The 27,964-nt window shown below is 37.5% G+C and overlaps 1 protein-coding gene across 4 annotated transcripts; it reads left to right on the forward strand.

Annotated features, from left to right (window-relative positions):
• Positions 1-772: 772 nt before the first annotated feature.
• LOC128218725 (histone-lysine N-methyltransferase set-1-like) lies at positions 773-16,069 on the forward strand. Of its 4 annotated transcripts, none has more exons than XR_008258435.1 (10): positions 773-982; positions 2,563-2,681; positions 3,267-3,402; positions 4,006-4,207; positions 7,649-7,753; positions 8,406-8,477; positions 12,891-13,025; positions 13,817-13,985; positions 14,329-14,400; positions 15,254-16,069. XR_008258435.1 is itself a non-coding variant. In XM_052926412.1 (10 exons), the coding sequence occupies exons 6-10, from the start codon at positions 8,457-8,459 to the stop codon at positions 15,358-15,360; spliced, it is 444 nt and encodes a 147-aa protein (XP_052782372.1). In that variant the 5' UTR covers positions 773-982; positions 2,563-2,681; positions 3,267-3,402; positions 4,006-4,207; positions 7,649-7,753; positions 8,406-8,456; the 3' UTR covers positions 15,361-16,069. The 4 variants fall into 4 exon arrangements, 2 of the variants coding, with proteins under 2 accessions (XP_052782372.1, XP_052782371.1); XR_008258436.1 differs by having other exon boundaries at positions 13,877-14,025; XM_052926412.1 differs by having other exon boundaries at positions 13,877-13,985.
• Positions 16,070-27,964: the final 11,895 nt, after the last annotated feature.

Below are 27,964 nucleotides of genomic sequence, written 5' to 3' on the forward strand. Positions count from 1 at the left end.
CCCGCGTGCCATGTATTGACATTTGAACATGAAAAACTTTAAATGATCGCAGTTTTTGAAATACTGACCGGATAAATGTGTCCTTTGGAACATGTATCTGAAGCAAGCGTCTTTATTGATTAAAATCGTAAATAACCTGATCCCGATCGGAAAAACACTTTTATAATGGGTGTTCCATATTTAGGTACTGTTCCGATTTAGGTACTCGCCCAGTATATACACTTTATAGTAAGGTTTTTAACGGTGTTTAGTACGTGCTTATGTGGTGGTTAAAGGAGATAATAGTGTGTGAAAACTGGCTCTCTCAATATCGAAAACATGCAACAGATGCGAGGTGCCTGATCATGCAGTTAGAACTCAAGAACTGACATTTTGTGGTTTACCAGTATGCAAGAATTAGCAGTCGTGAAAATTATACTTTTGAATTCTTATAGTTTTGCTTGGCATCAATTTTTTTAACAAGCACTGCTATTTAAAATTCAGAATTTGAGCAAGCCCGAAAGACATTTTACCAGTGCAGGGCTTCAGGGCTTGTGCTTATATTGACCACTATAATTATACATTGACAGATATATTTTACGATTTTTGATATGGCAAATCATTCACGCACAAGTTATTTTGTATCGAATGTGGGTAGTTATTCCGATTGCATCTATAAAATATCTTAAAAACAAGAAATATTACCAGATAATGTTACTTAAATAATAGTTCCGTACACAAAAAAACCAAATATCCAACAAATTATTATGAGTTTGATGCAGGTTTCTTCATTTCATACTGTCAAAACATAACAATATACAATACATGAATGACACCTGCAAGGCTGCGGTTCACAGTTTAACAACAATTGGAACACTTCAGCCATGGCCGAGTTGTAACGATTGTATATAAGAGGTCTTTCTCGAAGCTTGCCGAAGATGGTCAAGTTTTAAGCTTGGTACAATTGTTGTCTGTGTCGGTCAAGTTTCGTTTTGTTGGAAAGGTAAATCCTTTGTTTTAATGCATCTAATGCTTGTTTTGTGCAAAATATCTTTGCACTTGCACAGTAAAATATGAATATAAACCTTTATTATCTATTTCAAACCTAAAATGCTTCTCTAAATACAATTTCAATATTTTTCAAACCCCCCCTGTTTTTGCACAAACCCGTATACAAGTTATGGATCGGAAGAATCCCATATAACATGTCTATTATTTTAGACTAGGCAAGAATCTGCATGTGCAGCCACAATCGATACAGTATGATTTGTATATATATACATTGACAACACGAACATCAACAGAATAAATGCCCCAGATTTGAGTAAAACAAAAATTAATATCAATTTATTTCCTAAATCATGGTCTTAAATGTGCGGCAACATGTGCATGTTGTTTAAGTCAGAAGTCATTTTTACAGTCATTGTTGGAGTACGATTTATTAAAGTTCTATTGCATATCTATCTGATCTGATTAAATTTATTGCCTTTCCTTTTAAAAAGGATGAATTCAGGTGTGAAATATAGAATATAAGTATATTATTATATTATTGCATAATACTAATACAGTTAAATGGAAACTATAAGCTTTCACCGATCTTTATCGTAATGTGAAAGAAAAAGTAAGATGTTAAAAGGCTGCCAAACCATGTTTTCAAATTTGTCTTTCTGTTAATCTTTGAAATTTAAATGGCTGTAACACAATTGTTTATTTTCAAAAAAAACGATCCTATTATTGATTGTAAAAAGACCCATCCATTTCAGAAGATGTCGAAATATCGGAAGAATAATAATAATAACAACTTTATTTAACGAAGGTTACATACTAAGTGTACAATGAGAGCATGTGTTTCTTTTTCATATTTTCCACAGCAGTGGTCGAAATTAGCACAAGCCCGCAAGCCCTGCACTGGTAAAATGTCTTCCAGGCTTGCTCAAATTCTGAATTTTATATAGCAGGGCTTGTTCAAAAACATGATTCCATGCAATAGTATAAGAATTCGGGCTTGTTCATCCGAAAGTCTAATTTCAATGACTGCCACAGTAATAGCAGATCGAGATAGGACTCAGTACACATCCATGTACTCCTCATTTCTTTTGGAACTTTCAGGCCTTATGATATATGGATTTTGTCCAAGTGGCCTTTGGTTAAAAATGCTATTTCACAGACTGACTTCAGAAAACATTCATTAGTAACTTTTGCCCGTTTTTTTTTTAAATGCATGCTGTTTTGACAACATCTAGTTAATATGTTTATGGGGAAAGTAGATTCACGAAATTATTTAGACTACATTGATTCATTATGACTTACTTATTTGATAATGAGATAAGCTTGGGTCTAATTATGCAAACACATTGTCTGCTCATAAAGCACCAATCACACAGGGCAGTATTGGGAGCTATGCTAAAAAGCCTAGATGAAACACTTTGATACACAGCATTGATTAAGCATGTCATTTGTGTAAACCCAGATGGTCATGTCATTAACTGGCGCGAGAAGTAAGTGGATTGAATAGTGGCTGTTTACATCAGACTGTTGTTGATATGTTGTCATTGTTCCAGCCTCATTTTATTGCAATTGCAGATGTTTTTGGCCAGAATCAACGCCCTTGCAGAAAAAAAGCCACCAAAACTACCTTCAGACAAACACGGCTGAAATTGAGCTGAATTTGTGCTATATGCAGTATATCGATCAATACATAGGTATGATTTTGTCGTGATACATTAGCAGCATATTTGTGGTATATAAATATTGCCCTTTATTTGTTTTTTTTTGCTGTCAATTTTTTTTGCTGTCAATTTTTTTTTTGGAGGTAAACTATACATTGCAAAAAGGAGACTCTAGACAAGTACACTTTTGATAGGCCAAAAAAGAACACTTTTTTAACATTCCATCTAGAAAAAGCAATCAAAGTAAATGTGAATTTAAAATTTGGTGGCATGGCACAATATTTATCTCATATTTTACGATAAGTATCTCTTCTCCTTAAAGTCCCCCCACTTCTCCCTAATTTGACTGGTGGGAGAAGTGACTTCTCCCCAAAAATTCAGCCTTGTGAGAGCCCTGGTGATAACAACCCGAGATGGTAAAGAAAGTGTCTGAAGTGAAAATGAACAAGAAAGAAGAATTAAGAGCAATCGGTCGGGATATTACTACAATGTGTGCATGAACATGCATGTACTTTGATATCAATACAATGCATTGTTTTCCCATTTAAGAAAGCACCATGTTTTGGGCCCACCCTGCCCTTTTTAATTCCTGGCTAAAACACTATTTACTGGTTCCAGGTAATGGAGTGTTTGCTAGGCAAGAGCTCTTGAAGGGGCAGTTTATTCTCGAGTACAGAGGAGAACTATGTAAACAGCAGTCTGATGGTGATGAAATGTTCAAATACCATTTCAGACATAACAACAAGGAATACTGGTATGTATATATAGTTTTTGTGTAAGCTATAATTTTTGTAGTAATAAATTGCTATTTATTTTCTTTTATACACTACTTTTTTAGCTTTTCTTTTTGTCCATTGATAAAGTCTGGATAGTGTGATGGCCTTGTGGTCGTACCAAAACTCTCTCTCAGATTACATGGTTACAGTTAAGTTTTGTTTTGTAAAACTATGCATTGACATAATATCTTGTCGTGTCTGGGCGGTAATTTTGGGTTAAAATTCAGCGCTATTCCCAGTGCAAAAAACATACATTTTCCCCATGACTGGAAAATATGTGTGGTTTATATTAAGAAAACAATATTAAGCAATGTCGGGTGCATTCTCCAAACAAAAATACATTATCAAAGTCAATAGTTTTCTTGGTTTCAATATTTTAAACTGAAGCATTGTTGTTCACAAAATAAAAAAAAATCTAATGACACCCAAAGTGGTGAAAAAAACACATAGGAACATTAAACACATAGGGACATTAAACACATAGGGACATTAAACACATAGGGACATTAAACACATAGGGACATTTGTCATAATACATTTCCTTTCTTTGTAGTAATGTTATGTTTCAATTGTTTTAATAGCATCGATGCCTCAAAAGACACGTGTCTGGCATGCATGGTCAACGACTTGGACCGATACACAAAGCCTAATTGCAAAATGGTTAAAGTTGTTGATGACAGACATCAACCAAGACTCTGTCTGTATGCAACTGAAATGATCAGCAAAGACACTGAATTGAGGTACGATTATGGTGTTGCTGATGTACCTTGGAGAAAGCGAAAGGTAAGAAATAAAATGTTTTAATTTTCTCTTCTTTTTAATTGAAGTCAAAATACTGAATGCATTGTACTCAAACTCTGTTGGATGTTAAATAAAGTCTGACGGGTATTGCTTCTCACTTGGGTAAAATTTGTATTATTGATTTCCCCTATTGATACCCCAATTTGGTGTGAGCTTTATGACATCACAAATTTTAATAATAGACCATCATACAACCTCAACCTCTAGTTTCGTTAAGTGTTGAATTATTTCTTTCATTGCTTGTTTTTATGAATTATTCCCTTTAAAACCTATAAAAACTTACGGATATACTACTATTTTGTCTTGATTGAAATGTATGTTATAATTTATTACATAGCCTATGGTGTAGATACAGACATGACTTAATCAATAATTGAATTCCTTGTAAATGAGATTGTTTTATTAGCAAGGTGCACACAATCAAAGCTATTTCATTCAAATGGACTTAACTTGAATCCGGACAACTATCGGCAACTTTATGATAGTAAGTTGAATCATAATGTTGACATCAATGTCTCTGCATTTACAAACTTGTATACCATATTTTGCAGAAAAATGATGTCAAGCCTGTGGTTTTTGAACAATTCAGTAATATCGAGATGTTCCTTGTTAATTGTTTTTGTTATTTGCATGGTTTTTTTGAATATGCAAAAGTGAGAACTACATATTCAGTGTACATGAAAAGTCTTTTAGCGTTCAAAAATATTGATTATTAAAACAATTGGTACTTACTGTTTCTAAGAAGCGTGTACATGGGATTTAATGTTTAATAAAAAAAAAATCATATTGCCTTAAAAAAATTAAAGCAAACAATTCTTTTTGTATTATTAAATACAGAGAGACAATTTTTTTCTGTCGTAGTTCGAATTTACACATGACATATGATATATAAAAGCCTGGCAATGTCATGTTCTCTGACTCATTTCATGTACACTGTATTTGCCTTACATTATTTTATTTTCCAACTTCATCTAAAAGTTATATGACTTAATTTTCCGCCCCACCATTTGAATATTCATAATTTTGTTCTCCATTTGAACAAGATTACGGAAAGCCCTGTCCTACTATTGCCGTAAAATCCACAAAGTAATAAAAAAAATCTCAATAGTTTTTTTACTTTTTCAGTCTGTGTCTTGTTTTTTTTGTTTGTTAGAATTTTGTGTTTAAAAGTTGTTCATCAGAACGTTTGTGGGAATCTTAAAACTGTTGAAATGAATAGTTTTTTCTAGGGATGCAAACGAATGGCAAAATTGATATTCGAATATTCGGTAATTCTTTTGATCGAATATTCGATCACAGGCAAGATTGTCTAAAAACTTCTATATTGCATCGATCATTTGCGTTCCAAATAATGACTTCCAGTATGACATTTGCCGAATAATTTTATTGATGTCGGATTGTATGACGTCGTCTGTAATACGTGTAGTGGCTTTATTGTGCAATTTCAAAATAACTTTGCATATGTTATCTAGAATTATACTAGTATGTCATATTGTTTCATTACAAAAACTACGTCGATATATCAAAAGTCAAGGTCATGGCCTCTTCACCGTTGCAAACGGTCTGGTTTCCGTCGACTTGTTATTATTTTGTACCCGTCTTTCGTTTGTTACTTGTTTTTGCACTAGGATGTTTTCCTTTCACATGATTCCATAGATTTGTGGTAGTTCCCAAGTACGTAAGACTAACACTGCACAACTTGCACGACACTGTTTTCTTGTCTACAGACCGTGTGAAATAATTCCAAACTTCAGATGAAGCAGGCATTTTGTCGATTATTTTGTTTACGTGTATTTGTTATATTTATTTCCGAACAGTTCGAGAGAGCTTATTCACAAGGAATGATGGACATCAAATTTTATGCGCATTATATTCAGTGCGATTTTAGCTACATTGCTCAGTTTAATTGACATACAAAAGAAATATTTTGTGTTATTGCTGACATGACGAACCCTTAATTGGCATCGTTTAAAATAGGTTCCAATCCCCTTTCAACTTTATTTATTTCATTGCCGCTAATTGGCAGGGGACGGCACACGTAAAATTATTTGTTTATTTCGCCATGATGATGGGCCTTAATTGACACTTGACGCGCCATTGTGTATTGTCTAGATGCTCGCGCCTCGATAATTGGTGACATGCGTGGGTGTATTGACGAAACGAGGGTAAATTAGAGCGTTTTAATCTTTAAATATAAATGTTAAATAAATGTTCAAGATGGAACAAAATTTAGAAAAAAAGTAAAAAATAAACGAATATTCGAATACCGATTTTAATATTCGAATACCATTCTTTTGATCGAATATTCGAATATTCGTTTGCATCCCTAGTTTTTTCCATAATTAATTCATTATGTGATTGGCCTTTGTCAAGACCACACAATCATCTATACTGCAGTTCATCATTATGTAAAATTACCTCCAGCTCATTTATCCTAAGTGTGTTAGAATTGTACCTCAGAAGGTTTGTCATAATTTAAAATTGTAAAATGATTTTATGGCGCTTGATATACATGGTTGTGTGCTGAAGACAGATACTTTTATGATATCTCATAAATGATTATAAATCCCAATTGGGCTAATTAAAATCATCCGTGTGTCCTTTGTCCCTCCCAGTTGTGTCTGGACTGTTATGAAGTCATCTATGGACTGATTTTAAAATACTTTTGCAAATGTGTTATGCATACAAAGACGTCATGTTGTGTGCAAGGCCAATGTCCTTACCTCCAAGGTCAAAATTACACTATATAACCCGGACTGTATCCTCTTCATGTATAGACAGTTCTCAAAGTAATTTGCTGTTTTGCATACAAAGATGACATTCCACTTGCAGGACCCGTGTCCCTTCCTCAAAGGTCACACTTATGGTTTGATTTCTATGGAATGCTGCGTTTAATGACATAGAGTATATCTGTTCATGTCCGAACTGTATCTTCCACATGTATGGAAATTTTGAAATTATTTGGCACACATGTTTAGTATACTTTAGGCATGTGTTACGTGCAAGGTTTGTGTTCTTACCTCCAGGGTCAAAGTCACACTTTGTGTTTGATCATTATAGATTGTTCAATATACATACATTGAGTATAGGTGGTCATATCCAGGCTGTAACCTTTTGATGTTTGGACAGATTTTAAAATAACTTTGCACATCTGTAAACCACATAAAGACAGCCTTTAAGACCTGTTTCCCTTTGTAAAAGATCCAGGTCACACTTGTCTATGTTTTATTACCTCACAAAGTATGCCAAAAGTTTTTAAATAATGGAGTGTTGCTGTGTGATAAATGACTGTATATAACTTTTTAAAATTTTGAAATGACCTTGCAACTCCTGAAACCCTGTCTTTGAACATAAGACAAATACTTCTCATGGCATTGTGACATGGCAGATGTGCGCATGGTATAGAATTTTGATACATTTCAGATGCTGTTAAAGATGGTCATACAGCTGCAGATACTACAGAGGTCACAGAAACATCTGAAGATGCCCTCGGTGAATCAGCAGAAGTCTTGGAACATGCTTATCATGGTAAACTTGAGTGCTATTTAGTTCATACTAATTGATTTAAGCCTGATTGTGTAAAAGCTAACAGCTTATTTTAAACACACTCCAGTCGGTTTTCTTGGTCAAACTCACCAGTACTGAGTGTAAATATGAGAGGAAACTAGAACATTTTCCTCACTGGGGATCAAACCTAGCACCTCTTGGCTGCGAGGCGGACACTATAACTCTGAGCCATCCTTACATTAATTGTGTTTATGATCTGAAACAGGTACATACATGTTTCTGTTGCATCTAGACAAGCATCGACTTTAAAGTACCTCATGATGTATGCCTAAAGTTTGTAATGAATTGTGTGTGTGTTGGAGTCAAACCTCAGAAAGTTTGTTAAGCTTAATTCAGTAAAACTTATGCTTGTTCTCAATCAACAGATTTATTCAGTCTGGGTTATTTAATCACTAATTGGGTGTCACCTTGGGGGACATTGTTTCTCGGAATGACAAACACATGTTGATTTATACATCTAGATCTTGTATGTTCGTAATTTGGCGATGTAAGCATCTAGTTAGTTAATAATTGCTTGTGTTATTTTTGTACCTGAATACCAGTATATATGTGTGAAGCTTTTAGCTTTAATGAGTTTGTAACAGAATACAATCAACTCAACTGTGTGTTTCAGATGCTGTAGGGAACAGTTGGACAGTTGCCCCATCCACAGTTGTCTCTGAACATGCTGAAGGGCCGCCTCAAGGTAAATTGAATACAAAAACCAAGTTTCTTTACATAGTTATTTCTCACTGGTGACCACAATCTGTTGATGTTAATTACTTAAGACTATTTTTCTGTGATGAGGTACCTCATAAAGTAGACATAATGCTTGTAAAGATGAACATGGAATATGTGTGTGTGTGTGTGTGTGTGTGTGTGTGTGTGTGTGTTGCTTACAAATGTTAGATATCTTGTCATCTATTAAAATCAGGCTTATTATACTCTTTAACATGTATTTGGACAAAGTATGCGTAAACATATTGGTGAAATGTGTGTGTTGAAATGAAGAACCTCTGTGTGAATTGGGTCATCTTGTGTCGGAAAACTTAATTGTTAGGTCACATAAGAAATAGCCTATTTATACCGTCTTAACCATTTTTTTTACCTTTCTTAAACATGGTGAGATTGCTTCCCTGTACAAATTCTTGGACAACTCTTATACTTGTTTAACATAATTGAATTGATCATCAGATTGGCAGATGTTTAAACCATACAGATGTAATTCAATCATACTTCATTTGAAAGTTTTCAAAAGACATATTTCTATGTTTTATTACCTCACAGAATATGCCAACAGCTTTAAACTAATGGTGTGTTACTGTTTGTCAAAATTGTAGCTCTGAGTGCTTGTATGGTAACTTAAAAACTAAACTTACATCTCCTGAAACCTATGTTTGTGAACATAAGACAAATACTTTACTATCTCACAGCATTGTGACATGGCAGATGTGCGCGTGGTATAGAATTTTGATACATTTCAGATGCTGTTAAAGATGGTCATACAGCTGCAGATACTACAGAGGTCACAGAAACATCTGAAGATGCCCTCGGTGAATCAGCAGAAGTCTTGGAACATGCTTATCATGGTAAACTTGAGTGCTCATTAGTTTATACTACTTTATTTAAGCCTGATTGTGTAAAGCTAACAGCTTATTTTAAACACACTCCAGTCGGTTTTCTTAGTCAAATTCAGTACTAAGACAGTGTACATATGAGTGGAAACTAGAACATTTTCTGAGCGGGAATCAAACCTAGTGCTCACCTCTTGGTTGTGAGGAGGACACTCTACCTCTGAGCCATCCTGACATTAATTGAGCTTATGACTGAAACAGGTACATTCTTTTTTCTGTTGCACCTAGACCAGCACAGTCTTTAAAGTACCTCATGATGTATACTAAAAGTTTGTAATGAAATGTGTGTGTTGAAGTTAAACCTCAGAATGTTTTTTAAGCTTTATTTAGTAAAACTTATTCTTAAATTATTAGATTCATAGAGTCTGGGTTATTTTTTCACTTATTTGGTGTCACCTCAGGGACATTATTTCTCAGAACAACAAACAGTTGTTGATTTATACATCCAGATATTGTATGTTTGTTATTTAGTGATCATACACTGATGTAAGCATCTAGTTAGTTTATAATTGCATGTGTTATTTTCATCCCCCCCCCCCCAGGTAGGCATATTAAATTGCACCGTCAGTCTGTCTGTCCGTCCGTCTCCGTAACTTTCCCTTGTATGGACAGATTTTAAAATAACTTGCCACATGTGTTCCACATACCAAGACGACGTGTGGCGTGCAAGACTCGTGTCCCTACCTCAAAGGTCAAGGTCACACTTAGTGTTTATTCACGATGGAGTGCTGCATATAAGGACATAGAGTATAGGTTGTCGTGTTCGGGCTGTAACTTTCTCTTGTATGGACAGATTTTAAAATCACTTGCCACATGTGTTCCACATACCAAGACGACGTGTCGCGTGCAAGACCCGTGTCCCTACCTTAAAGGTCAAGGTCACACTTAGTGTTTATTCACAATGGAGTGCTGCATATAAGGACATAGAGTATAGGTTGTCGTGTCAGGGCTGTTACTTTCCCTTGTATGGACAGATTTTAAAATCACTTGCTACATGTGTTCCACATACGAAGACGACGTGTCGTGTGCAAGACCCGTGTCCCTACCTCTAAGGTGAAAGATACACAAGTGTTTATTCACAAGGGAATTCTGAATATAAGGACATAACAGTGTAGGTTGTCAAGTATGGGTGGTATTTTTTTATGTTCAGAGGCAATTTAAAATAACTTGCCATATGTATTTGACACGTAAAGGCAAGATCAACTTTTCATGTACTGACCTTGTTCGTAGGTCAATGTCACATTCGGGGGCATTCGTCACATACTGTGACAGCTCTTGTTTATACCTGAATACCAGTATATTTTTGTGAAGTTTTAAGCTTTAATGAGTTTGTAACAGTTTACATTCAATTTAAATTTGTGTTTCAGATGCTGTAGAAATCAGAGGGATAGTTTACCATCCACAGTTGTCTCTGAACATGCTGAAGGGCCACCTCAAGGTAAATTGAATACGAAACCAACTTTCTTTGAGTAATTATTTGTCGCTGGTGATCACAGTCTGTTGATGCAGGGTTCGAATTTAGACTCGCATACTCGCAAAATGCGAGCGACATTTGGAAATTGCGAGTGACTTTTATTCAAGCTCGCAAAATTCTGCGAGTGGCTTTTTCTAGACCACAAAATGTTAAAAGGCAAGTAGAATAAACATGAACTTAATTCCGCTATGAAGTCGAGTGTAAACAGCCTATAAGTGACATGTTTACACTACCGGTATAAAGAAGACAGTACTGAGTCACGCTCTAGTAAGTTTTCAAAAATAGAACAAATACGGAAAAGGCCGAGTTTTATCTCGAATCTTTCCGGGATGCTCCGAGGCGTGCATAATACAAAGTAAATACGAATGACGTAACCACCTAGCTCAATCATTGGCTAAATTTAGCGATTTTGCGCACTATATGTAAACCCCATCATCCTTTGAATACATTTCCGCCCAACTGTCAAAATGAATAGACTTCGTTGATCGATATATTTCATGGTCCATGTATCCAAGCTCCATTTACTGTTGCTTTTTTATTTTAAATTTATTATTTTATTGTTTTTAATACTTATAGACTTAATGAAATCTGTAGCGTGCTTGTCGAATGGGTATTAAATTACCCGATGGCGAGAGTAAATATACAAAGTGAACAATGCGAGAGTAAATATACAAAGTGACCAATGTCAAATTATTGGACAGCTTTGTTATCAAAAAGCTGCCAGCATCAGACGAGTCTTTCCATACCCCCCAAATAGAATAAGCCATCAACAAGTTCTAGTAGTCGAATCACTCAAGATTGATACTTTTTAATATTCATAATATGTCTTAGGTGTTAATTTCTACTTTAATTAGACAATATTATAAGGAATAAAGCAAATAATAAAATTGCAAGTTGATTTGTCATTTTGCGAGTTGCTCCGAGAAGTTAAATTCGAACATCATTCATAACTTAAAGACTTTTTCTGTCAAAAGGTACCTCATAAAGTAGACACAATGCTTATTAAGATATACCTCGGAATGTGTGTGTTTGTTTGTGTGTGTGTGTGTGTTCCTTACAAAATGTTATAAATTTTAAAATACCATCAGTTATACTGCGGTTTGATTACCTCACAAAGTATGCTAAAAGCTTCTCAAGATTTGTGTATTGCTCACTTGTTGTGTGTTCAACTTGTACCTCAGAATGTTTGTATGTAACTTAAAATTGATTTTAGGACATCTGACATATGTTGGTGTACATACAATCCTATCAGTTTTAGCATGTCTGTTTTTCAAAGAAAATATCACCATGGTGCCTGGTCAGCGGGGGAGTGAAAAATCTTCAAATAAAGTCACAACTCTTTGGGCAATCATGGCCCTCTTGTTAAAATATTAGCATATTTTCTTGGTTGAAACATTGATAATCATTTCATAATGAACAAAGGGAATGAAAACCAGGCAATATCTGAAGAGAATGATGAAGTTGATTCTGTAAAAGTGAAATGACCATGGAGAAAAAATAATGGAATTCAAGATCGAGATTAAATGTATAAGGTAACCGGAAAGGTCTTGTTTCCTTCACCGGTCAAACCTGAATGTGTCTGTTTTAAAAGCTTGTCAGAAAGACATACATCATTACATGTATCCCTGTTACAGAATGAACCCACAACTGTTTGTGTGAGATACCTGCACATAGACTAGATAATTAACCTTGCTCTCAAGGAATCTTGTTTTGTCATTTCATTTTATTGATTAAGGATGTGTTCAGTGCACATATTATGAATAATGTTAGTTTCTTTCATGTACTACTATAAACAATAAAAACATTGGTGACTGCTTCGCCAATGGAAAGGGCTACAACAGACACCTTTCCATTGAGTTGTGAAACACTTCTACATCAGCTATAGGTGACTTGTGCTAAACTTTACCTATCCGGTATATAAAACAATGTTATGTACCGTAAGCATACTTAGTAATCTTAAGCAATTGTTTGCAGGACATGTTTTTCTATTTTTGTACATGTTTTTTTGCAGCAATGTTCAAGATTTGACCCAGGAGCAGCTACAGTATTATGGTTGATCAGAGTGAGAGGCATCTGCGGAAAATATTTGGAGGATATATTCTCTGCGAGAGACATATTGCATTCAAGCAGGAAGGAAGAAGCAAAAGTAAGGCATTTATGAGCTCAAACAATTTCAGGAATAAATGCACTGTACTTTTATGGGTAATGTATGAACTTTAGGCCACACCAAATATTTGTTTATTTGTTCGATTGTGACCAAGAAAAGTTGAAGCAAGGAGCGGGAGCAACAAAATTCATATTTCCCATTTCTTTCACAACCAGGAGTTGACAAAGTTGATTTTTTTTAATTGTATAATGCCATAAATACATTCTTGAATTTTCCCTCCTAAATACAAGTTAAAATAAAGAAATAAAGAACAAACAACACAAAGTATGCACATTATTATTCCTTGTATTTTAATATCTTTTACACCCAAACACCAGTAGAGTAAAATAACTTTTTGCATTAAAACCTTGTCTTTTGAATGAGGAAACCAGAATTCTTATACTTCTGCTTGGCAATACAATTTTAAACAAGCCCTGCTGTATAAAACCCAGGATCTAAGCCAGCCCGGAACGTATTTTACGAGTGCGGCGCTTGTAGGCTTGTGCTAATTTCAACCACAAGTGAACAATATGCTTGGTCCAAAATGGTCAGCAAACAGTACCATTAACCCTACAGAATTATCAGGAGCTCTGCACTTGTAATTTAACTTTTTATGGTATTCTGCATCATAATGTTGTTTGGAAATATGGTTTTCATTATTCAACAATATTTATATATAGAGAGAGATTTCCAAAATTACTAGAAAACTGGCGCCAGTTTTTTAGAATGACTATTTAATGCTATTACAGTTCTGTTTGCCCATGACTTCAACCCAACCCTCTATAACACAGGTATATAATATAGACTGAACCGAGAATGTTGCAGTTTGAAACACTTTCAATGCATTTCAGATGCTGTTAAGACGATTATACAGTTGCAGAAACAACAGAGATCTCAGAAACATCTCAAGATGCTCTTGGTGCATCAACAGAAGATCAGAAGTGGACCATGCTTATCTTGGTAAACTGCAGGCTTAATTGAGCATTTTATCTGTAAATAGGTACATACTTTTTCCTGTTGCACCTAGACATGCATTGACTATAGTACCTCATGATGTATGCTAAAAGTGAGTAATGAATTGTGTGTGTTGAAGTTTAACCGCAGATGTTTGTTCACCTTGATTTATTGTTGCCCAAAATGACAACACTTCTTGATTAATACATTTAGATCTAATAATTTTTGTAACATTTATAATTTATGTATCCAGTAAGTTAATAATTGCATGTGTTAATTTTGTACCTGAATACCAGTAAGCTTTCATAATATTGTAGCAGTTAACATTCAACTTAACTGTGTGTTTCAGATGCTACAGGGAACAATGGTACAGTTGCCCCATCCACTGTCATCTCTGAACATGCTGAAGGGCTGCCTGAAGGTAAATTCATGTTTGTATGTTGCTTGCAGATGTAGACTTATCTTGTTTCTCATTAAAAGTGTTCGCTTAAAAATAAGAGTTTTATTTATGATCCAATAGATTTGCAGCAATGTTGCTGTCTGTTATATAGACAAAGTATGCTTCCAGTTACTGATGAAATGTGGGTGTTGAAATGAAGCACCTCAGTGTGCACTGGATCATCTTTTGTCGAAAAACTAACTTGTTAGGTCACTTAAAAAAGCCCTGTTATACTCAATAGACCATTTTGGCACTGTCTTGATAAATCTGGTCATAATGTTTTCCTTGACAAAATCTTGGACAAATTTGATACTTGTTTTCCATAATTGTATTAATCCTGAGATTGACCATTGTTTAGACAACACAGCTCAAATGCAATCATATTTGTTTTAAAGGCTTTCTAAAGACAAGTCTCTATGAGTTTTTTTACCTCCTAAAGTATGCAAAAAGCTTTCTAAAATTGGTGTGTTGCTGTTTGTTAAAATTCTACCTCTGAATGCTTGTATACAACTTAAAGTTGTGTACATGAGGCAAATATTTTATATCTCACAAATGATGTTGCAATCATGAAATGTTATACATTTTTGCCGATTTTGTGATTTTTTAATCCACTTGTGGAATGGTGAGACCAACATTCACATGATCATTTAGAGTTTCAAGCTCTAGTTCCAATTTCCTCAAACCAGTTTGCACATATCTTCGAACTCTTCTGTTGCTCATAACATTGGTAGTTATATATATGATTTAAAGTGTAACGATATTCCTGGCTTGGTGATTTATTCATGTTATTTAACCTTTATCTTTTGTCCAGCTTAAATCCTCTCTTGCATTTCAGCCAGGAACTTTCAGCGTTTAACAGAGGAGCAAGGCCAACTCCTAAGAAAATGTCGAAGTGTTCAACATTACTATGAGACGGGAACTGAAGATGATAGACTGTATTAATTCAATCAAAAGCCACAAGTGTTTGAATTCTCTGAAGTGGAATTAAATAAAAAACACATTACACAGTTGGATAACGACAGATTGCACACTGAAACAATAATAAGTGTTCAAAGTGCTAGTACATCTTGTACATAGTGTCAAGGTGTCCAAGCATGTCTCTGTAAGCCAATGGTTCACTGCATATGAGGTTAATTTATATCTTACAGTGGATTGCAGCAAAAGGCCAGAGGAAAATATGTTTTGATACTCATCCGTATTTTGAAGAAGAAAAATGGGGCTGAATGGCATGTTTATTTTTTTATTTGACGGGCGGGCTGGGATGAGAATCTAAAATATTTTTTCTCTGGCTTAAGGCTTTATTCTTAGTATGTATCTATTATTTCATCATGATGAAGTCATCGTTACTATTCTACATTGTTAAAAATTAGATTCAATCATTTTTAGATTTCCGGAGGTTTTGAAGAGCATATTTTTAACAGCCAATGGGATCATAAGCACATTTCGAGTGTTACATGACCCAGCCTTTTTATCAAAAGTTGCTCAGAGTTCATTTTTGCGTGTCAGAGTAAAAGGCCTTGGAAACTTCAAAATGGCTGAAAAGGCTTGTCCAAGCACTTTATTTTCGCTTGCACTGTTTATCATCTAGGTTAATAAATATAATTTCAGTTGATTTGCAGAAAGTTTACCAGGATAAGAATTTGTCGATTGTTTCTATACAATACGGTAATAATTTCAATAAATTAACTTTATTTTCAAACAGTTTTGACACAATGACCACAATGAATTTATATTTTGTCACAACTAAAACTGGTACCAAGGTCTACTGCATTGTAAATGAAAAATAGAAGATATGTGTTGACATACGCTCGAACAACAATATAACAAAATGGGTATGTCATGTACAACACTGATACAATGTTCTCAGTAGTGGTGACATTATGTCATAATAATTTTTGTCACAAATAGATTTTTAGAGTTGCCGATTGTTTTATTCAAACAGTAATTTCTCATTTGAATTTTATGGAGAAGTGTATTTTAATTATACACATTCACAGTTAATGTGTAATTTCATGGTGTCAGTCATTTGTTTGCAGTTCATGTTACTTTGTAGTTTCTCACTTGTATTTTGTGACATATTCTTGACATGTAAAGATGGCAAATGTATGTGATGAATGTGAGAGATTAACATTGTTCATTGCACAATGTATTCACATATGTGCTTGTTAACCTCGTTCACTATTTTATTTCCCTCTGCATGTAACCAAAAATGACTTGTATATAAAATGTCAATGATTTATTTAAAATTCCATAATCATGGCAACTCGACTCAGTCTCTGCAATATTCAAGTGTAGATCAAGGGGCAATCCCCTGGCATTATTAATTATTAAAATATTTAATTTTACTCGTTTTAATCTTCGAAAAAAGGTGAGGGCTCGCTCCACGGCGCTTCTTGTTTGTTTGTTTTTAGATTATTTTTGCTCTGAAGCAAAATGATGACCCCCAATTCTTTTGCTTATATTTTTTAATGAAATGTATAAAATACATGTACTTAAACGTGAAATAAATTTGCCTTAAAAGGATGCTTTGTTTTACACTGATGGTGAACAAAAAGTTCCTTCACGGAGTTCCACCTACAGAATGGAATGTATACAATGTATTGAGCGATCTATATAATGGACTTGAGGAACAAAATACTACGTCATTATCTTGATGAAACCCTGAAGTGGCTTTAAGGGGGACAGGGAACCCGCTGCTGGGAATTGGCTCTTTGTGCTCTAAATGGTAGCCAAAAAGTTATACTATAAGCCAGTGGCCAACACAGTTCGGGTAACCGTTTAATATTGTGGTCAGTTTGAAACGTTACGTGTGAAATAATGAAGATTTACATTAACAAGAGGACACATTTCAAAACCAAAATAAATTTAGACGTTTTTATGAAGTATATATATTTACTCTAGCACCGCTTATTAGCAGCCAACCTACAAGTCCGAGTTTCCGAATGACAAATATGTCAAATTCTCTTACTCAGTTATTTCCCTTGACAATTATATCATATTTCTTTTGCATCATCGCTTTTAGATTTGACAGCCAACAAATTATACGCAATGTGAATAATAAGATGAAAATAAGCTCCATGGTTACACATAGGTATAAATAAAGGAAGAAACATAAACTTAGGCAAAACTATGCAGGTATCATTTTTAGTTTTAATTTTATTTCCGTCGGCTGGGTTTGGTTAGAATAAGGCAAAGGCCGATCAAGGGTTAAGTACAAAGCTCGTCTTTTTTGTTAATTGTGATTAAGTTGATGAAAGAAACACCACTGGAACACGTGTTACATGTCTATCCGGTCTCCGGACAGGTGAACAGTTGGTTAAATCGAAGTCTCGATGTCAAAGTAGTCTGATAGTCCGCCGATACAAAAGAGAAAACGATTTTAGACTCCTGGCGTCTATCATGTACTATTCCAAATGACATTAATGGTGCCGCTTGTTTTTACAATTTGGTTACGAGGTTGTGCGTACGCAAACTAATTAAACCCCAGTAAAATTACATTTTGCTGACGTTCCAAAGTTTTAACCCAACAATCCTTGATAAACAGTTCCCTAGTATTATACATTATATATGTTGGTGTGTCGTTTGTGCATGTTTGTGTTGTTTTTCTGTGTTTCTGGCTTTAACCCTATGTCATTATGTTTTAACTTTCGACTACTGAACTTGTATCTGTACTTTCAAGTCAGTATTAAGATACATTAATGTAGAAATGTTTGCTATGCACCTTTTAAGTCTCAAAATGCGTTTGATATAAGAGCAATAATCAACGATATCACGGCATTGTTCCCAGGTTTGAAGTATTAGTTTAGTTTATTTACTTATTTTTTTTGCAACGATTGTGAAACAAAGTTGTTACGATTAATCACTCAAGTTGTTACGCGATAGTGTGGTGTTGTGTTGTGCGGGAAACCTGAGTGCCAAGAGAAATACCACTAGTCCAGCTTGGTGACCACAAACTAAACCAACATGCGCCCAGGCTGGGAACCAAACCCGAGAGTGCGTTAACCGAACAACCTTAAAGGCCTAGTTTAAGCCTTCTATAAGTGCCCCCCCCCAAGTACCCAACTTCTGTTAATTCATCTTAATCTTAATCCCTAATTGGCTTATCAGATCTCCAATCTGAGTATCCTGTTGCGCAGTTTTCATTGTTTTATTATAGAAATTGACCCTAAATGGCCCTGAGCCAATAAACCAATGCACATGATATTGGCCCCTACTGTGGAACCAGTGTGATAAGCAGGAGATGCACAGCATGGGATTATCATGCCAAAGATTCCTTAAACTAGGCCTTTAAGAGCTAAAGAAAGCGGATTCTGACTGGCGCGGTTACACCGCCTCATACGACAGTAACTGGAACAAATCATACACCATGATTGAATTTTGACAAGTTTCCGTGACAGGAAACAAAACAACGCAGTCTGTTTAAATTTCATGGTGTGCGCTCTACCCACCCTCCGGGGCAAAACACGGATAGGTGCAAATATTTTTAGAGTCATCAAACAATTCTGAAAATAATGAAGCGGGAAGAAAAAAGCCGTGTACAATAATGTGTCAAATGCAGCATAATACTTGTTCAAAGTCGTTAATGTCACACACAAAGTATACGAACGCAAAATGTTATGGTTAGATGACATGAAGTAAAATCTGTATGATAAGGAATGGGCGGAGCTTACGAATGCTAAATAAATAATAATAATAAGAAGAAGAAGGAAACAAAAGGCCCAAGTGGGATAGATTGGGGTTTGCTCTGGAGGAAGAACACTTGAGGTAAAATCCTCCTAGGGGTTAAAACTTCATGATGAGTGCTAGTAAACTCGAGAATTAATGTATGATTTAACACAACGATATTTTACCTCGGTGAGTAAACACGTATTCACTGATCATCAACGTTATGAGTTAAAACAAGTATTCACTAATCATCAACATTATGAGGCAGTTGTGTGTAATATGCAAACGAGGAGATGACAGACACATGTCATACCATATATGGAGATGCCTCTAAATGATGTTGAAAAGTTGAAGAACAAACTATTGATGTTATTTGAATTCTCGACAGCAATTTACAATATATGCCCCATTTACGATATTAATTTGAAAGATGGTTGCTCTATCTTCAACAGAAAGGGCAGACCTCGGTACGTCGGTGTAGCTCTATATAACTCACAAGTATATATAAACGCGTATGTGTGCGTTAACGTGTGTGTACTTTACCGTGTGTGTGCGCCTTACCGTGTGTGTGCCTTACCGTGTGTGTGCTTTACCGTGTATGTGCGTTAGCTTGTGCGTGCGTTAGCGTGTGTGTGCTTTACCGTGTGTGTATCTTACCGTGTGTGTGTTTTACCGTATGTGTGCGTTATCGTGTGTGTGCGTTAACGTGTCTGTTTGTTAGCACGTGTTTGCGTTAGCGTGTGTGTGCTTTACCGTGTGTGTGCCTTACCGTGCGTATGTGTTTTCGTGTGTGTGCGTTAAAGTGTGTGTGCGTTAACGTGAGTTTGTTAGCGTGTGTTTGCGTTAGCGCGTTTGTGCTTTACCGTGTGTGTGCCTTACCGTGCATGTGCGTTAACGTGTTTGTGCGTTAGCGTGTGTGTGCGTTAGCGTATGTGTACGTTAGCGTGTATGCAGTCCTGATGTAGCCAATGTCATGGTTATGATCAGAAGATATTCACGCTAGACGGACTGTTATATACTGTCAGATGAAACGTTTTATCACTGTCCATGACTCAATATTTTAATAAGATAAGACTTAATTTTAAAAATGACGATGCTTTTTTGATACACTAGGATATAAGTGCGTGTGCCTTACCGTGTGTGTGCCTTACCGTGTGTGCGCGTTAGCGTGTATGTGCCTTACCGTATGTGTGCCTTACCGTGTGTGTGCCTTACCGTGTGTGTGCGTTAGCGTGTGTGTGCTTAACCGTGTGTGTGCGTTACCGTGTGTGTTCCTTAACGTGTGTGCGCCTTAGCGTATGTGTGCCTTACCGTAAGTGTGCCTTACCGTGTGTGTGCCTTACCGTATGTGTGAGTTAGTGTGTAAGTGCTTTAACCTTTGTGTGCCTTAACGTGTGTGTTTTAGCGTGTGTTTGCGTTAGCCTGTGTGTGCTTAACCGTGTGTGTGCCTTACCGTGTATGTGCGTTAGCGTGCGTGTGCTTTACCGTGTGTGTGCCTTACCGTGTGTGTGCTTTACCGTGTGTGTGCCTTACCGTGTGTGTGTCTTACCGTGTGTGTACTTGATCATGTGTGTGTGCCTTACTGTGTGTGTGCCTTTCTGTGTGTGTGCTTTTCCTTGTGTATGCTTTACCGTGTGTGTGCTTTACCGTGTGTGCGCTTTACCGTGAGTGTGCTTTACCGTTTGTGTGCGCTACCGTGTGTGTGCTTTACCGTGTGTGTGCCTTACCGTGTGTGTGCTTTACCGTGTGCTTGCGTTAGCGTGTGGGTGTCTTACCGTGTGTGCGCGTTAGCGTGTGTGTGCCTTACCGTGTGTGTGCGTTAGCGTGTGTGAGCTTTACCGTGTGTGTGCCTTACCGTGTGTGTGCCTTACCGTGTGTGCGCGTTAGCGTGTGTGTGCCTTACCGTGTGTGTGCCTTACCGTGTGTGTGCCTTACCGTGTGTGTGCCTTACCGTGTGTGTGCGTTAGCGTGTGTGCGCGTTAGCGTGTGGGTGTCTTACCGTGTGTGTGCTTTACCGTGAGTGTGCTTTACCGTTTGTGTGCGCTACCGTGTGTGTGCTTTACCGTGTGTGTGCCTTACCGTGTGTGTGCTTTACCGTGTGTGTGCCTTACCGTGTGTGTGCCTTACCGTGTGTGCGTGTTAGCGTGTGTGTGCCTTACCGTGTGTGTGCGTTAGCGTGTGTGTGCCTTACCGTGTGTGTGCCTTACCGTGTGTGTGCCTTACCGTGTGTGTGCGTTAGCGTGTGTGTGCCTTACCGTGTGTGTGCCTTACCGTGTGTGTGCTTTACCGTGTGTGTGCGTTAGCGTGTGTGTGCCTTACCGTGTGTGTGCCTTACCGTTTGTGTGCGTTAGCGTGTGTGTGCCTTACCGTGTGTGTGCGTTAGCGTGTGTGTGCCTTACCGTGTGTGCGCGTTAGCGTGTGTGTGCCTTACCGTGTGTGTGCCTTACCGTGTGTGTGCCTTACCGTGTGTGCGCGTTAGCGTGTGTGTGCCTTACCGTGTGTGCGCGTTAGCGTGTGTGTGCCTTACCGTGTGTGTGCCTTACCGTGAGTGTGCTTTACCGTGTGTGTGCCTTACCGTGTGTGTGCTTTACCGTGGGTGTGCCTTACCGTGTGCGTGCTTTACCGTGTGTTTGCGTTAGCGTGTGGGTGTCTTACCGTATGTATGCCTTACCGTATGTGTGCCTTACCGTGTGTGTGCCTTACCGTGTGTGCGCGTTAGCGTGTGTGTGCCTTACCGTGTGTGTGCGTTAGCGTGTGTGTGCTTTACCGTGTGTGTGCCTTACCGTGTGTGTGCCTTACCGTGTGTGTGCCTTACCGTGTGTGTGCCTTACCGTGTGTGTGCGATAGCGTGTGTGTGTGCCTTACCGTGTGTGTGCGTTAGCGTGTGTGTGTGCTTTACCGTGTGTGTGCCTTACCGTGTGTGTGCCTTACCGTGTGTGTGCGATAGCGTGTGTGTGTGCCTTACCGTGTGTGTGCGTTACCGTGTGTGTGTGCCTTACCGTGTGTGTGCGATAGCGTGTGTGTGCCTTACCGTGTGTGTGCGTTACCGTGTGTGTGTGCCTTACCGTGTGTGTGCGTTACCGTGTGTGTGCCTTACCGTGTGTGTGCGTTAGCGTGTGTGTGTGCGTTACCGTGTGTGTGTGCCTTACCGTGTGTGTGCGATAGCGTGTGTGTGCCTTACCGTGTGTGTGCGTTAGCGTTTGTGTTCCTTAACGTGTGTGCGCCTTAGCGTGTCTGTGCCTTACCGTGTGTGTGCTTTACCGTGTGTGTGCGTTAGCGTTTGTGTTCCTTAACGTGTGTGCGCCTTAGCGTGTCTGTGCCTTACCGTGTGTGTGCCTTACCGTGTGTGTGCCTTACCGTGTGTGTGCCTTACCGTGTGTGTGTTACCGTGTGTGTGCCTTACCGTGTGTGTTATACCGTGTGTGTGCCTTACCGTGTGTGTGTTACCGTGTGTGTGCGTTAGCGTGTGTGTTCCTTAACGTGCGTGTGCCTTAGCGTGTGTGTGCCTTACCGTATGTGTGCCTTACCGTGTGTGTGCCTTACCGTGTGTGTGCCTTACCGTGTGTGTGCCTTACCGTGTGTGTGCCTTACCGTGTGTGTGCCTTACCGTGTGTGTGCCTTACCGTGTGTGTGCCTTACCGTGTGTGTGCCTTACCGTATGTGTGCCTTACCGTGTGTGTGCGTTAGCGTGTGTGTGCCTTACCGTATGTGTGCCTTACCGTGTGTGTGCCTTACCGTATGTGTGCCTTACCGTGTGTGTGCCTTACCGTGTGTGTGCGTTACCGTATGTGTGCCTTACCGTGTGTGTGCGTTAGCGTGTGTCTGCGTTAGCGTTTGTGTTCCTTAACGTGTGTGCGCCTTAGCGTGTCTGTGCCTTACCGTATGTGTGCCTTACCGTGTGTGTGCCTTACCGTATGTGTGCGTTAGCGTGTGTGTGCTTTAACGTGTGTGTGCCTTATCGTGTGTGTGCTTTACCGGGTGTGTTTGTTCGCGTGTGTGTGCGTTAGCGTGTGTTCGTTAGCGTGTATGTCTTACCGTATGTGTGCGTTACCGTGTGTGTGCCTTACCGTGTGTGTGCCTTACCGTGTGTGTGCCTTACCGTGTGTGTGCTTCACCGTGTGTGTGCTTTACCGTGTGTGTGCTTTACCGTGTGTGTACTTTACCGTGTGTGTGCCTTACCGTGTGTGCGCCTTACCGTGTGTGTGCTTTACCGTGTGTGTACTTTACCGTGTGTGTGCCTTACCGTGTGTGCGCCTTACCGTGTGTGTGCTTTACCGTGTGTGTGCGTTAGCGTGTGCGTGCGTTAGCGTATGTGTGCCTTACCGTGTGTGTGCCTTACCGTGTGTGTGCCTTACCGTGTGTGTGCTTTACCGTGTGTGTGCTTTACCGTGTGTGTGCTTTACCGTGTGTGTACTTTACCGTGTGTGTGCCTTACCGTGTGTGCGCCTTACCGTGTGTGTGTTTTACCGTGTGTGTGCCTTACCGTGTGTGTGTTTTACCGTGTGTGTGCGTTATCGTGTGTGTGCGTTAACGTGTGTGTGCGTTAACGTGTGTGTACTTTACCGTGTGTGTGCCTTACCGTGTGTGCGCCTTACCGTGTGTGTGCCTTACCGTGTGTGTGCTTTACCGTGTGTGTTTGTTAGCTTGTGCGTGCGTTAGCGTGTGTGTGCTTTACCGTGTGTGTGCCTTACCATGCGTGTGTGTTTTACCGTATGTGTGCGTTATCGTGTGTGTGCGTTAACGTGTCTGTTTGTTAGCGTGTGTTTGCGTTAGCGCGTGTGTGCGTTACCGTGTGTGTGCCTTACCGTGCATGTGCGTTATCGTGTGTGTGCGTTAAAGTGTGTGTGCGTTATTGTGTGTGTGCGTTAAAATGGCATGGTTATGATCAGAAGATATTTACGCTAGACGGACTGTTATATACTGTCAGATGAAACGTTTTATCACTGTCCATGACTCAATATTTTAATAAGATAAGACTTAATTTTAAAAATGACGATGCTTTTTGGATACACTAAGATATAAGTGTTTCGTTTTTTTCTATCTCTTGACATTTATAGAAATCATTTAGTTTGATAATTTTTACAAATGGAACATAAGATTCCTGAACAACAGTAGCTAATTGAACTTTAAGTGACACTTGAAACATTTCTAAATTCGAAATAAAAAACGACCAATGTTCAGCACAATTATATTTAACCAACTCTTCCTTAATTAAATACTCCAACACTGACCAACTTCTTCACATAAAATGAGCAACACATTTGGTCTTATTTTAGCGATTACAACCACTTCCACACTTTCAATGAAGATTTATGAAATATTTGTCTCTCAAATGTTGCATGAGGTTGTAATACAACTAACATGACGCAAACGGAAACGATATATCCCACGTCACATGAGAGAGGTTGCTTATCAGAGGTGGTTAAAGTATTCAATTGGTTTGTGCGATCTTGTGCTATGGATTGACGAAAGATAGAAATTTAGAGCGAGTTTAGTTTCAAACCCGATAGTTGCGGGTGACGTAACTGATTTGTTCCATATTGTCAAGGACAACGTTCAATAAATAGCGAGCGTTGTAATTCATCAGCACAGAAGTTATAGAACGGTTTTGCCATTCCACTTGCTACCGTTCCGATATGGGAGTTAATGTGTTGTAAAAAAAACAATGACAATAATCTCAAACATGGTACAGTTATCATTATCGACTTAAACGCTCTTTTTTTTTTTAAATATTATTAACATACGACGTAGATCCAATAAAAACAAACAAACTTGTTTGATCATGTATTTATATCAATTATCTAAAGTAACGCCAACGTGTTTGCTCATTTATTTATATTAACTAACGTTACAAAATTTGGTTTCGACACAATCCTAAACGTTAGATGGATTCGAAACCGCTACCGGTGAAATAAAAATCACTGTAGACCGAAACATAATATTTGCTTGATTGATCCTGGTCTTAATCAATTTTGGTTTGGTTATATTCAGGAATCTGGCCCGTTTGAAAATAAATATCGGGTTGGGGGGGGGGGGGTAGAGAAACACATATCCGACAAAACTACTGTTATCTATGGATGGAAGCAAGATAACAAGCAGATTGTAGGTCAGATACAGACCAAACGCTATGTTCTCATGCAATCTTAATACTTAATTAATGGTTTCAAACATAGTTTGACATACACTCGTTTCAAGTCGAAATTGATTAATCATAAATCTGAAAATGATACGCAAAAATAATGATTTTTTTTCTCATTCTGAATAGACAACACACTGAACTCGTACATAAATAACATGGAAGCAATTCCAACATCAGGTTTAAAAACCCCTTTATTTAATTATTTGAATTCGAAAATAGAACAAAGCACGTATAGATATATATATCTACTTAGGGCATTAAGGTGACCGTATATTTTTTACGGCATTAAGGAGACAATTTGTATATTTTTTGTTTTATACTTTATTTTGCTTTTTTGTTGATAATTTAGTATTGAAATGATCATTTATTACGAGTACAAAATTTAGGCTTCTTAAATTAATTAACAAAAAATATACGTAATTTGCGGTCTCCTTAATAATTTGTAAGTATGTTGCAGGTTTTAAGGGGACAGGTATATATGTAGAAGGGTTTATGGAGACCAGTGTATATATAATATTATTTTTGAGGCATTAAGGGGACCATCCATATTTTATGGCATTGGGGGACAAATTATATATATTTAACTTTTGACAGTATAGATTCCCGTAACCTTAAGAGACAACTTGGTAATAGTATTTTTTATAATTGTGTATAATAAATCCACAAACAATGACCAGTCGAAACGGGAGGACTGCAAATTTCATAGGATATTCATCGGAAATCTTTTACAGACCATCTCATTCATTAAATGCAAGTCAGATTCAGTCACTTGGTCTCTGTACCGTTTGATAAACAAAATATATAATGACCAGGGGCGGATCCAGGAATTCTCATTAGAAGGGGGCGTTACTTAGGGGCGTTTGCAGGAGGATTGAGGGTTACTCAATCAAGTAATTTTTAACAATTTGTAGTCGGAAATGATGCATTATGTGTATATTTTATTATTTTCTTCTCATATATTGACACAAAAAGTAAACTTGGACGATTTTAGAGGGAGCGCACGCCAACTGCACCCCTTCTCAATCCGCTAGTGAATGGTGACTTAATATTTGATATCTTATGGTTAAATAGAACTTTCAGTTGAATTATATAGAAACTGTAAATGCTAAATACAAGTTCTGTGCTTGTAAAAACAATAAAAGTTTCGTCTGCACACGAATGTGTCTGTTAACGCTTGAACAGTTATATAGCTCATGATTAAAGAACATTGTTCATTGGGTTCATTGTGACCCATGGAAGTTTTTTTTTATTAAATTCCAACTTCCCCTTAAATTTTACTTGCCTAAAAGTTTAACCTAAGTCAATCAGGGGCCATAACTTGTATTAAGGATATGGAGTTATGTAACCTCATTGGCTTATGGTCCTGAACAATTGTGTGAAGTATTAAGTCAATTTAATGAAGGGTATAGAACGCCTTAACCAATAGGCTACGGAGACGGTTTTAATGCATGTACTCAATTGCAGATTCAGGGGGCGGGTTGGGGGTGGGGGGATTCGGTCCCAGCGGGCGCGCCGTCCCCCACCCCTTTGAATCGTCCGTTTATAATATGTTCTCAGTCAATATCGGGAAAAATACAATATTAAGATAAAAATGCACTATTTCGGACTATAAATTGGGGGAGTCTAACCCCCACCCCGGTCCAACATTTTAAGCCATTCAATTTCTGTTCTGAGGGAGGGACGGATGTGGAAAGATTAAGCCCATGAGTTTCACGTACCCCTTCTTAAGTCAATTCCAGGATCTGCCACTGATATCTGTAATCAGATTTGTTGTTTCATAATGTTATTGTTCCTTTAAACAGTTTAAACCTTTTATGTCATCAACATAAACAAACGTATGTTCAGTAAAAAAATACTCTGTATACAACGTTCTCGTACTCCAGAGCGATGATGCTATGCATTATATTTATCACCATCTGACTGACTGAGTAACTGCCAAAACTTTTCCGTTAAAGAGACTCTCTCATGTTTTGGCACCAAACATATTTTTTCTCGTAATGCATCTGAAAACACTTACATGTATATTTATTTTACTCATTGGTACTGAAATTGCAGAAATAATAGTAACCAGGTTGATTTTCTTACTTCATTTGCATTTTTAAAAAACGATTGAAGTATTAAAAATTAATCTTGTTCAAGTTGGGAGCAAGCACATAGGGGTGCAGATAACACATAGAATAAAAAACGGATCGCTTATCCACTCGCCCACAGGGACTCATACTAAGGTGATGAATATTTTAACCTTAATGGAAGTTTTTGGTTTATCACGTGATTATGTCAATCAACTGATTGTGCAACAACCTTTTGTTGAATCGGGTTAGTAACGCATTTCCAAATATTGGACTTCAAAGACTATATGTTAGCACATATCAACATTTATTGAAGGGTTTCAGCCATCAATAGCTTAGCTTTAACACTTCGTTTGATACGCCATACTTTATTTCGTAATAACAATCTATAAAATCCAAGTAAAAGATGCATTTTTAAAACCCTTAACGCTTCGCTTATATTCACTCAAAAACTCATGTTCGAAAGATTAAAAAAGTATGTCATAATCATATCCTCTTTAGCGGCTGAGGAAGCCGGTCCAAACCATTCACATACTTTCCGAGTTTCTTAATACGAGGGTATAGCCAGAAGTTCGTGGAATTCCTTAATACAATCAACACATTTCAATATTTTTCAACGAACGTCATTTCGCTATAAAATCTATTTCAGCTGTAAATGACATAGTAAACTTCA

Source organism: Mya arenaria, chromosome 15 (genome assembly GCF_026914265.1).
Source record: "Mya arenaria isolate MELC-2E11 chromosome 15, ASM2691426v1".
NCBI classification, from domain to species: domain Eukaryota; kingdom Metazoa; phylum Mollusca; class Bivalvia; order Myida; family Myidae; genus Mya; species Mya arenaria.

Excerpts from the sequence above, each read along its gene's own strand:
- LOC128218725 (XM_052926411.1), top strand. The coding sequence starts at position 2,657 with ATGCAGTATATCGATCAATACATAG. Across the intron at positions 2,682-3,266 it reads GTATATCGATCAATACATAG|GTAATGGAGTGTTTGCTAGG; the intron begins GTATGATTTTGT and ends TACTGGTTCCAG. Across the intron at positions 4,208-7,648 it reads TACCTTGGAGAAAGCGAAAG|ATGCTGTTAAAGATGGTCAT; the intron begins GTAAGAAATAAA and ends GATACATTTCAG.